This window comes from Bos indicus x Bos taurus, chromosome 20 (assembly GCF_003369695.1).
Source record: "Bos indicus x Bos taurus breed Angus x Brahman F1 hybrid chromosome 20, Bos_hybrid_MaternalHap_v2.0, whole genome shotgun sequence".
Taxonomy (NCBI): Eukaryota; Metazoa; Chordata; class Mammalia; order Artiodactyla; family Bovidae; genus Bos; species Bos indicus x Bos taurus.
In genome coordinates this window covers 9,016,771-9,027,694 of record NC_040095.1, presented here as the reverse complement: position 1 = coordinate 9,027,694, position 10,924 = coordinate 9,016,771, and the positions used below count along the sequence as shown (strand labels likewise).

General features: G+C 47.4%; 1 protein-coding gene across 1 annotated transcript in view; it reads right to left on the bottom strand.

Moving 5' to 3' along the window:
* Nucleotides 1-5,939: 5,939 nt before the first annotated feature.
* The window catches only part of ZNF366 (zinc finger protein 366), a 64,238-nt gene continuing 59,253 nt past the window's right edge, over nt 5,940-10,924 (bottom strand). Inside the window, exon 5 of the mRNA XM_027520198.1 lies at nt 5,940-9,985. Coding sequence (XP_027375999.1) covers nt 9,462-9,985 — 524 coding nt within the window. The 3' untranslated portion in view covers nt 5,940-9,461. The remainder of the gene's footprint in view (nt 9,986-10,924) is intronic.

Here is a 10,924-nt window from a genome sequence, read left to right as displayed (position 1 = left end):
AGCAACTTTCACATGCCTCCTTCACGTGGCCTCTGTGATCTCTGGCATGTCCTCTTTTTCCCCTCCCTGCCCAAGTGCATTCTGAATAACAAGGACTTCTGGCTGGACTTACTGTTTGGGTCAAGTTCAGAGAGTGTTCTTGTGTTTCTTTCATCATCTAATAAAGATGGGAGGCGGAGGTCAGGGGAAGCACGTCTTGGAGATGAAGGGCAAATTGAGATCTTTGATTCAAAGAGCGTGGCTCCATCACTTTCTCTTGCACAGAAATTGTATTCATCCCACACTTCCTACTGCAAATCACTCTGGTACGACGTGACAATGCAGCAGATACACAAGGACGTTTCCCACATCGCACTACAAACATAGACACCCTCTCCGGGGAACCTAAGAGAAACCCTTGGGCTTCCACTTCCCCTCCATTTGTTTGAAGGATCAAGAGAACACAGTTCCATTTTCAACAAAAATGAAAAAGGAAAATCATGAAAAGAGCCAACCTCCTTTTTTTCTCTCTTAATATATTGTTGCATCCAGGGAAGAGGAAGCAGTGAGCGCCACTGATACTGGGTCCCTGGGGACCCTATAAGGGTCACTCCCCAGCTCTCAAATGAGCTCGTCTTCCTCCGCTTGCAGAGCAAGTTCATAATGGGACTGGAAGTTACTCTTGGCTCAGGTCTGCTCTGCAGAAAATGAAGTACCCTGGTGCTTCAGGGAACCAGGCTGTCTTCCCACCTGGGTTTTTACAGGGAGGACAGTTTTTAGCTTTAAAGCTTTGCAGGTTTGGAGTAAGGAGATTTGAAAGGCCCTGAGCTGTGTTCCTGCCAGGCTCCATAGGCCTGTAAGCACTGTGTGTTCCTTAAGGGTAGGGGCAGTCTCCTACTACATGTTTTTGTTTCTTATTTCTTCTTAAGGTGCTTTCTGTGGTGCCATGGACCAATTCACTTTGGGACTTAAAATGTGACAACATCTTATTTATTCTGTACTGTTGCAAAGTAATGTGTGCACTGGATAAAATTTTCCAGACAACTGGACTGTCAGCCTTTGAGAATTGAATAGTTTAAAATGAAAATGTGTTTGGAGTGCATTTAGTTAATAAATATGGTAGAGATGATGAACTGTTCTTTGACCGTGCAAGTCCATTATTAGGAACATGTACTATTTTACTGGCTGGATCAGAGATGGCCCCAGGGCCTGTGGAGATAAGAACTCCTTGAGCCTCCCCTTGGGGTCCTGGGGCTCCCCCTCGTGCCCTCGGTTTGCTGGGTTCTAACTCTGTGCCCCTTTGTCTCCACTGGTACCGTTTCTTCCCAGGGTCCGTGTCTGAGAAGCTTCACTCAGTCTTGACTATTTCCTTCTTCACTGATCATAACCCAGAATAAAACTGAGAGAAACCAGATGGACTTACTTGTACATATACTATTTGGCAAGTAGGTTCTCTTGCTAATCAAGTAAAGAGCGTGGGTTTTATGATAGCTATGAAAATCTAATTCACCCTTTCCATCATTATGTGAGGAGATGAACTTTATATCAAGTGGCATTTTATTTTTTACTTGGAAAAATGTATGTTTATCTATTAAAATTAAAATCTGCTTTCGGTAGAACAAGCCAATTGGACCTCCAAACAGATACATGTGTGTGTTAGTCACTCAGTCATGTCCGACTCTTTGCAACCCATGGACTGTAGCCCGCTAGGCTCCTCTGTCCGTGGGGCTTCTCCAGGCGAGAATACTGCAGTGGATTGCCATATCTTCCTCCAGGGGATCTTCCTGACTCAGGGATCGAACCCAAGTCTCTCACGTCTCCTACCCTGGCAGGCAGTGTCTTTACCCTAGCACCACCTGGGGAGCCTCCAGACAGACTTAGAACCATCCGTTCCTAACTTCCTCTTTGCTATCTTTTTAATCCAGGCCAGTATTATCTTGCACAGACTATTGAAACTGCCCCTTAATGGTCTCCCCGCATCATCCTGGCTTTCTTCCAACCCACTCTCCACGCAATAGTCAGAATGAGCTTTAGAAAACGCAGATCTCATTATTTCATCCCCATGCTCAGAGGCTCTCCACGCCAGCCTCACCTTGCAGCACGCTCCCTCTCCTGCTGTGCCCTCCATGCCGTCCTTTCCCTGGCCGTGTTCCCTTCAGTCAAAGACCTTTGCACATGCTGCCTGCTCTGCCTGAAATGCTCTTCCCCTGTCTTTTCCATGGCTGGCCCCTTCTACCCTTCAGTTCTCAAATTAGATGTCACTCTCTGACCACTCTAATTGAAGTAGATAATCACTATTATTGTCTTTTAGAGTAGAGTGGACAGATATATGGGAGTGAACACAGAGTATGAGAGTCTTTGTATCACATGCTAACGCCCATCAGATAGCATTCACCATGAAAGAATATTAAAGTCAGGCAGAGATTAAGTCAGGCAGACAACTGACTTGCGAGTTGACTTCAACCCTCTGTCAACAGCTAGTCCAGTGGTATAACAAAGCACATATGAAGTGGCCACAGTGGCACAGATGGAAGCTACACATGAGTGCAACAGCGTGAACTCCATTTACCAAGGCTAACCTATTGCTGAATATCCAACATGCCAGCCACAAAGAATGGTGCCGAGGCTCCAATATGGCAGGCAGCATTACTCAAGAAGCACAACTAGTCACTTGGTGAGAAGCTGACCTTTTATTATTATTTATTATTTATTTATATTGAGTCCCTTTTGATTTGAAAGGACTTTTTCACAGGAATAGACACATACTTCATATGTAGGTCTGCCCTTCCGGCTGGTAGGACCTCAGCCAGCACGCTTATGCAAGTGGTATGGTTATGGAGTGTTTGTTTTATGGACACAGAATCTTAGTGTAACATCAGACCACAGCATTCACATTACAGCAAATGAGGTGAGGGATGGGCCCGTGACCACAGGATCTACAGGTCGTATCACACACACACCACCCAGAAGGGGCCAGCTGCCTGGAGCTCTTCTTGGAGGAAATACTCCACGAGGAGGGAGTGTCGTCCTCCAGCATATGCACTGAATCAAAGACTTTTATATGGTCCTATACTCTCAGCAGGAAGAGTGCAGGGACCAAGGCTGGAAGCAGGAGTGGCCCTACTTGGTTTCACTTGTAGTGACATGGTGGGGGACTCAGTATTTCTTATTGCTGTGACTCTGGGCTCTGGAAGGTTAGAAGTGCTCCTACTCAAAGAGGGTACACTTCCACTTGTGGCATAGCAAGAGGACCATTTAATGATAAGCCATGAGAAGACAAGGGCACCCCACTCCAGTACTCTTGTCTGGAAAATCCCGGGGTCGCTGAGAGTCAGACACGACTGAGCGACTTCACTTTCACTTTTCACTTTCATGCATTGGAGAAGGAAATGGCAACCCACTCCAGTGTTCTTGCCTGGAGAATCCCAGGGACGGGGGAGCCTGCTGGGCTGCCATCTATGGGGTCGCACAGAGTTGGACACAACTGAAGCGACTTAGCAGCAGCAGCATGTCTGTCACCTGGGTACTTTTTATTCCGTGTCTCCAGGGACCTGCAGACAAGCATAGGAGTCACCATCTTGGCAGAGGGAAAAGACCTGATCATCAGGAGAGAGAAGAGCTGTTGTCACGTAAGGGGTCAGGGAGGAATATGCGTGGAACCCACCTGGGGTTCTCTTGGTGTTTCCTTCCCCACCAATGACTCTAAATAAACAAACCCAGTAACCCCATTCTGAGAAGAGCATCTATCTTAGTCCATTTGGGTTGCTGTAACAAAATATCACAGACTGACTGACAGACACAGCAAACATTGATTTCTCACAGTTCTGGAGGTTGGGAAGTCCAAGATCATGTGCCCACAGCTCCTGTGTCTGGTGAGGACCCTTCTCCTGGTTTGCAGACAGTCGCTTCCTTGCTGCATCCTTGCAGTGCAGAGAGAGAGAAGACTCTGGTCTTAGCACTAGTCTCATCATGAAGTTCTATCCTCATGCCTTTATCTAAACCCAATTATCTCCCAAGGGTCCTACCTCCAAATAGCATCACACTAGGGTTAAGGTTTCAATATATAAATTAGAAGGGAGACCAAAGCACTCAGTCTGCAGCAACACCTTGACCAAGGTCAGGCCCTTTGGAGACGAGTGTCTGGGCCACGCTACATGGAAAGCCCCTGACCCGGGCAGAGGTGGTATCTGACAATGAGATGGATCTAGACAGGTAATGGAGAAAGGAGGAAATGAGCATCAGTGTGTCTCTGAGACTGACTGCTGCAGCGGGGCTGAAGTTTATTCCACAAATCTCCCTTTTCTTAGTTTTTCCTCAGGCAGAGAGGCCCACTGGAATCCTAGAGGCGGTGTTCTGTGATTGCACAGGAGGAAGTGGATTGGAGTGATGCAAGCGGTAGGCTGTGGCAGACGCAGTCACCCAGTCTCTCTTCAGAGAGGGCCTCGTGCTGAGCTGTGGGGAGTGGGGCAGCATTCACCTCTAGCCACCAGCTCCCTGACTGTCTGAGAGTCTGCCCCTGTGCAGAGTCACACCTTCCTGAGGTCAGGCTCCTCCTGGGAGTGCAGCTTCTGTTGACAGGGCAAGGGGTGGGGGTGGGGGGCCCCAAGGCCTGAATGTCTCTGCCCAGCGTGGTACCACTCGAATGAGTGGACCTTGCCCCCAGCTGCCCGCCATGTCGGATGAGAGCAGCACAGTCCTGCTTCTCTCTTACTCAGTGCCCTTTCCTCGTGCTTCTTTTAACTGGTGCTCGTCCCTAATAAACACCTCGCACCCAAATCTGTCTTAGCATGTGCTTCCAGAGAGCCTGCCACAGGCCATCCGCTTGGCGGGCAAAGGAAGAACTTGCTGATGAAGCTGTTCCGAGCAAGTTGTTTCCCTCTCCTGAACCTCCATTTCCTCATCAGTAAAGTGGAGACAACCACCTCTGCCTATCAGGGTTGTGTGAGGTTCAAATGAGGTTGAGCGTGCAAAGCACCTGGCACATCGCTTGGCACATAACAGCAAGTAACGTTTAAAAGGGAAGCTTCCTCGGAGATGGACAACTTCCCATGCTGACGTAGCTCTGGGTGCTCTGCTGAAGAGGGGGAGCTGAGTGTCCCATTTCCTGGCCGCTTCACTGATGTGAATAGTAACAGCTAAGTCTTACGAGGCATATGCTGCGAGCCATGCACACGAGTGTCTTCATGTACTACCTCGTTTAACCCACAAAATGACCTGGTGAGGACGGCGCTGTTCCTGGTTCCATTTTACAGATGAGGAGACTAAGGCACAGACAGAAGTTCACAAACTGGCCTCAGGACCCAAAGACTAGAAGTGGGAGAGCTGGGCACTGAGCCCGGGAACCTGGCACCAGAGTCTGTGCTCTTGCCCACTGCAGCGCACACCGCACAAAGCACCTGACACAGGACAACACAGTGCTGCCTCCAGCCTCCCACTTTCCCATGACACCCTTCCAGAACTAGTTCTTCTGGACAGGAGAGAAGAGGGTGCGGAATACGTCACCTGCCTGCTGATGGGCTGAGGTTCATTCATCTGTTTTTGGAAGCTTGGTGCGAGAATCCATCACCCACGTCTCCCTGGGGCCGAGACGCACCCTGGTGGGAACCGCTCTGCCGGGAGGTCTCAGGGCAGGGGTGAGACACTGAGAAAGGAAGCTTCCTTGTAAAATTTCAGGTTTCGCAAATGATTAGCTCAGTTTTTTTCCAACATGTCTTTATTTGTTTAAATTAACAAAATATAGGTTACATGCTATTTTCAGGTAAACTGCTTTTTCACTGAGGCAGAAAGCAATATTCACAACTTGGGCTGTTACATACTTCAAGTTTTAGTTTTAAATAGCAAGCCAGAATTCTGTACAAAATCAACATTTGGTGTAATATTGTCCAAATATGTGAAGGATTTTAAATGTTAGCTCTGTTACATTTTGTTCCAGCAAAGCAGACAAAGATCATAATTCAAAACACGATGTTAATATTTTATTAAATGCCTTCAGGGCTTAATAAATACAGTGTGCACATTGGCTGTCTCACGCAACTTCTCATATACAAATATACCAGATACCCTTGTGAGATCATGGAAGGTCAGCCTCAGTCTCATGGCCAGTGAGAAGATAAATTTTTAAAAAGAGAGAATGAGTTGAAAGGCAACAAAAGGGGGTAATCATAGGCTGGAATAAAAAGATTAACAGAAAATATGCCACGTGGATGGGTCAGTTGGTCGGTTCAAAGACAGCGGTCAAAAGCCTGGAAAGCATCTGGTAGTGACCTATTCTCAAAGTGTCATAACGTGATAAACGTCATGCTGTCCTGGCCGGGGAAGTGCTGATGACCTTGGATGGTTTCATCCCTTAGTTCTCTGAGAGAGGCCTTATGGCTTCTCTTTCAGGCTTGCGTTCTGGCTCATCATTAACAGCTCTAGGCAAGGTTGGCCATCCCTTCCCTTAGCTCTGTACTCTGTACTTACGCATAGGGTGCCCATATAATTCATCACCCAAACTGGAACATTTTTGAGAGTTAAGATGACACTCTTAGTGACTAAGTGGGAACAAGAGGTATAAACCTAGGTTGTCCCAGGCAAATCAGGATGTTGGTCACACACAAAACCAAGGTTTTAGACTTGGTTCTCAGAAGGTCAGGGCATATTAATCAGCAGGTTATAGCTAATTATATCTAAGTCTCTCATAGAGTCAAGAATGAAAAACAGGCTTTAGAATACATTCCATAACAATTTTTTTTATTACTTTTCCTAGACCCTTTTTTCTTCCTCCAAATGAAATTTTACTTGGAAGTCTAACAAATAAAACAGATGGAATTGGAGCTGCTCTGAGTGAAGTGGGGATGAAGGCTGAGAATTTCTCCTCCTCTAGCAGCTCTAGAAGGCCTAAGAGGACCTCTTGCTTCTCAACACACAATGTGGAAACCACCATTCTGGACCATGCTCTTTCCATCTCAACATTAACTTGTTCCTCAAACACTCCCACCTGACTCTTTTTGGGTGGAAAAGTCTATAAACTTGCTATTCAAGATCTCCTAGTTCCTATTCCAGTTTGGCACACCCAGAACAAACTGAAATCTGCAGCCTTTATGGCAGGTGCTCAACACCTGGCTGCTGAAAGAATGAATATGTAACAGGCCCATGAGAGCTGGAGGCTTCAGAGACCACTCTGCCAGTCTCCGAGTGACATCATTGGAGGCACTGACGAGCTATATTAAAAATGATGAATGGAAAGCAAATGGCCCCTCAGAAGGATAGGTTTGGATCCTTTGGGTCCTATCCTCTGGATAGGTTCTTGACTCAGAGTTGTTCTGGTAACTGCAGAAACCCACGATCCTCCCTTTACCATCCCCTTTGCAAGTGCCCTGACCCTGAGACAAGCAAGGATGGCTGCAGGGAACTCAAGCGGCTTTGGCAAGCTGTGGTGGCAACGCTGGAGGAAGGAGCCTAACCAAAGTGGCAGGAGGAGTCGCATCAGGGGCTGACAAAGTGCGTGCGTGACTGACGAGGACTGGATGAGGCTGATGGGGAAGCACCTGACCAAGAGAAAAAGAAAAACGGCATCCCACAGTCAGAGATGGGTCAGACTGTCTAATGAAATGTACTGGGAATTTTGGGAGGAGAAGAAGCAAATAATAAACAGTACCTAGCTCTACAAATAAGAGTTGAAACTACCAAGAAGCAGTTTTTACATAAACTCAGACACAGTACCAGAGGGTCACTGCTTACGGGCAGTCACATGTATGTGACATCTGGTCAGCACTGCTTTATCTGTCAGAATCCAGTGCCTAAGGAAAGCCCACCTGCTGGGCTCAAATCACACTTCACAGCCACCACCACTCACTGGAATCATGATTCACGAATCTAGGAAGAAACAGTCACTGTAGGCTGACTATGTATTTTTAAACATATTAAGTGATCATAAATATCACAGGCATCATCTCCTATTAAAAAAAACTGTGTGTTAATACAGTGTGTGTGTGGGGGTGTGTGTGTGTGTGTGCCTCCTCTCGTGAGGCTCTGACAGAACAGGTAAGAAGGCCTAAGTCAGCAGAATGATCTCAAGGTCTCCTGCTTTCTATCTTAATGAGTAAAGCCAGAAGCAGAAATATTTATGGAATCCTTGTGAGGGGGTCGTGAGAGCCACTATTTTATCCTAGTCGATCTTTCTCAACTCTCGCTACACATAAGAGTCATCTGGGGCAATTTGGAAAATAACCAATGCCAGAGCTCCCCTCTAGACCAATTAAATCAGGGCCTCAGGGGCCCAGGCCCCAGCATTAGTATTTTTTTTTTAAGGCTCCCTGAGATGATTCTGGGACTTCCCTATAGCTCAGATGGTAAAGAATACACCTGCAACGCAGGAGACCTGGGTTTGATTCCTGCATTGGAAAAATCCTCTGGAGAAGAAAATGGCAACCCACTCCAATATTCTTGCCTGGAGAATCCCAGGGACAGAGGAGCCTGGCAGGCTATAGTCTGTGAGGTCGCAAAGAGTTGGACACAACCGAGCAGCTAACACTACTACTACTGAGATGATTCTAATGTGCAGGCAGCACTGAGAACACAGCCCCGCAACTGCTTTCCTAGCAATGGTTATTCCAATACTCTAAACAAGTTAGAGCTTAATTTCAGGGAGAATTCCTCCCCCCAGCCACCCCCACCCCCAGCCCCGCAGCTCCAGCACTGACAAATCCACTGCTCACAGGCTGCCAACTCTTCCTGCAGCTGCTTCACAGGATGAGGCCTTGGAGCAAGGTCCCCAGGAGGGAGCCCTGCTCAGGACTCAGGGTTAGCCTGCAGACACTGAGCACTGCTGGGCCATCAGAAAATATGCTCCAATGCGATATCTGATGAAGGCAGCGGGAGCTGAACAAGGCAGACCCAGGCAGGAATCTAAGCACTGCTGGTTTTTCCTTAATCAAAATTAATCACATTCTCTTGAAATTTTATCTTATATCTGCAGCAACTACTCAAGAACATCCTCTTTAAAAACTCACCCTCCTCTGTCATTTCTGATATTTTTTTGATTATTGAATAAAGAGATTTTAAAAATATATACCACTACTACAATTTTCATCTATCTGGAAAAATATAACTTTCACAAATTCAACTAACGAGTCATTAATAAAGTAACATGTCAAGCACCATATTTTTGCAACTAGAAAGAAATTTACCATGTTAGTCAATGGAAAATAGAATTTCTAAAAGCACCTCAGCATCAGCTTACAATTAGATGTCTAGAAGAGTATGTACAGTTAATTGTACTGGAGATCCATGAAACAACATTGAAGAAGGCCCTCCATGTGTGTTAAAAATCAAGGGCCCAAATGCAAGATCTGAGAAGCATTTCCTTCTCTACTCATTTAGTCTGCGCCCCTTGTCAAGATTCGCGCCCTTCTCCTCTCCAGCAAATGAGAGCTCATGCAGAAAGCTGTATCTGCACTGCCTAGCTCTCATTTTCCAAGTGTAATTCTTAAACCGTCCACTTAGATCCCCAAAAGCACTGCTTGTTTTTCCATTTTCCTCTCCAGTAATTCTTTTAAACTCTCATCTCTGTGCTTGAAGTACAAGTAATCAGAAAAGGCTGGGCCCCTCCGGGTGCTCGGCAGGACCCGGAGGCCAGGCCGCTCGTCTCTGCGGGCGAACTCTCGCTCGGGGCCGCCCTCAGGCCCCAGGCTGTCGCGGCTCTTCAGCGGGCGGGCCCCCGGAGGCGAGGCCTCCTCGGCGGGCGCCTCCTCCCCGGGGCCCGGCTCCGGCTTGGCAGACAGGTCCTGCGGCGCGCAGAGCGGCGGGCCGCGGGGCCCGAGGCCCGGGCTGTCCGGCTCCACCTCGTAGCAGTTGTCCTCGTCCTCCTCCTCGTGGCAGGAGCTGCCCCGGGCGCTCTCCCCGTCGGACTGGAAGGCTGGCCCCTTGGCCCGGCGCTTCTGGGACAGGTCGAAGGGCTCCTCCTGCTCCAGGCTCCGCAGGGACCCCGCCGTCGGCGCCAGCGCAATTCTCCCCCTTCCAAAACCTGCCAGGAGCAAAGGCACATTCAGGCCGCCGAAGGGGTCGCTGGGTGGAACCCAGGGCTGGTTAGCATAGCTTGATTTTGCATTTTAAAACTAGATAAATCCCCAGAAGGCTGTAGAGAGATGGGCCTTGTCACAGCTGGAATCTATATCCGTGTGACTCCTTTCAGGGGATTGTGGCAACATGCATGAAAAACTTTAAAAATAAGCACACCTTTGACTTAGCCAATCACACAACTGAAAACTTAAACTATGAATATAGTCTGGCAAATGCACAAACTGTATAAGGATGGGTGAAAACAACGTATCCATCTAAGGACAGAGGTTTGCTTACATAAATAGTAGTACCTCCATGGGGCTTCCCTGGTGGCTCAGACCATAAAGAACAGTCAAGGTATTATGTGTATAGAAGGTACTTCTATGTGTATAATATGTCGATACCTCTTAGTGCTTATAAAAGGTATTCTCTATATACTTTAAGTAAAAATGTATATACTTATAGTGTAGCCTCTATTTTATCTATCAAAAAATATCTGGAAGGATATATGTCAAAATCTCAAAAATGGGTAACTATGAGGTGATTTTTACATTTTTCTTTTCACTTCGAATATATTTCTTTTTACTTTTAACAGTGAACACATATTTTACCATAAGAAAAAAATAACAAAGATATTTTCATTGTGGGAAAAAACCAGATATTGCATTTGGGTCCAGGGCTCCCCAAGCATGGACAGAGCTGGCAGGGCAGAGGAAGGTCCGGTGAGACGTTCGAAGCCCCCTGCCCAACCACAAGTGTCCTCGCTGCTGGACACGGGGAGGTGGGCAGGCCTCACTTTCAGGGATGGGCTTTTCAGGAGGCAACAGACAAGTGGGAGGCGCGACCCGCCCCATCCGTGGGGGGCCAGTGGTCAGGCCTGGAGGACAGGTGGGGATGACTGAGG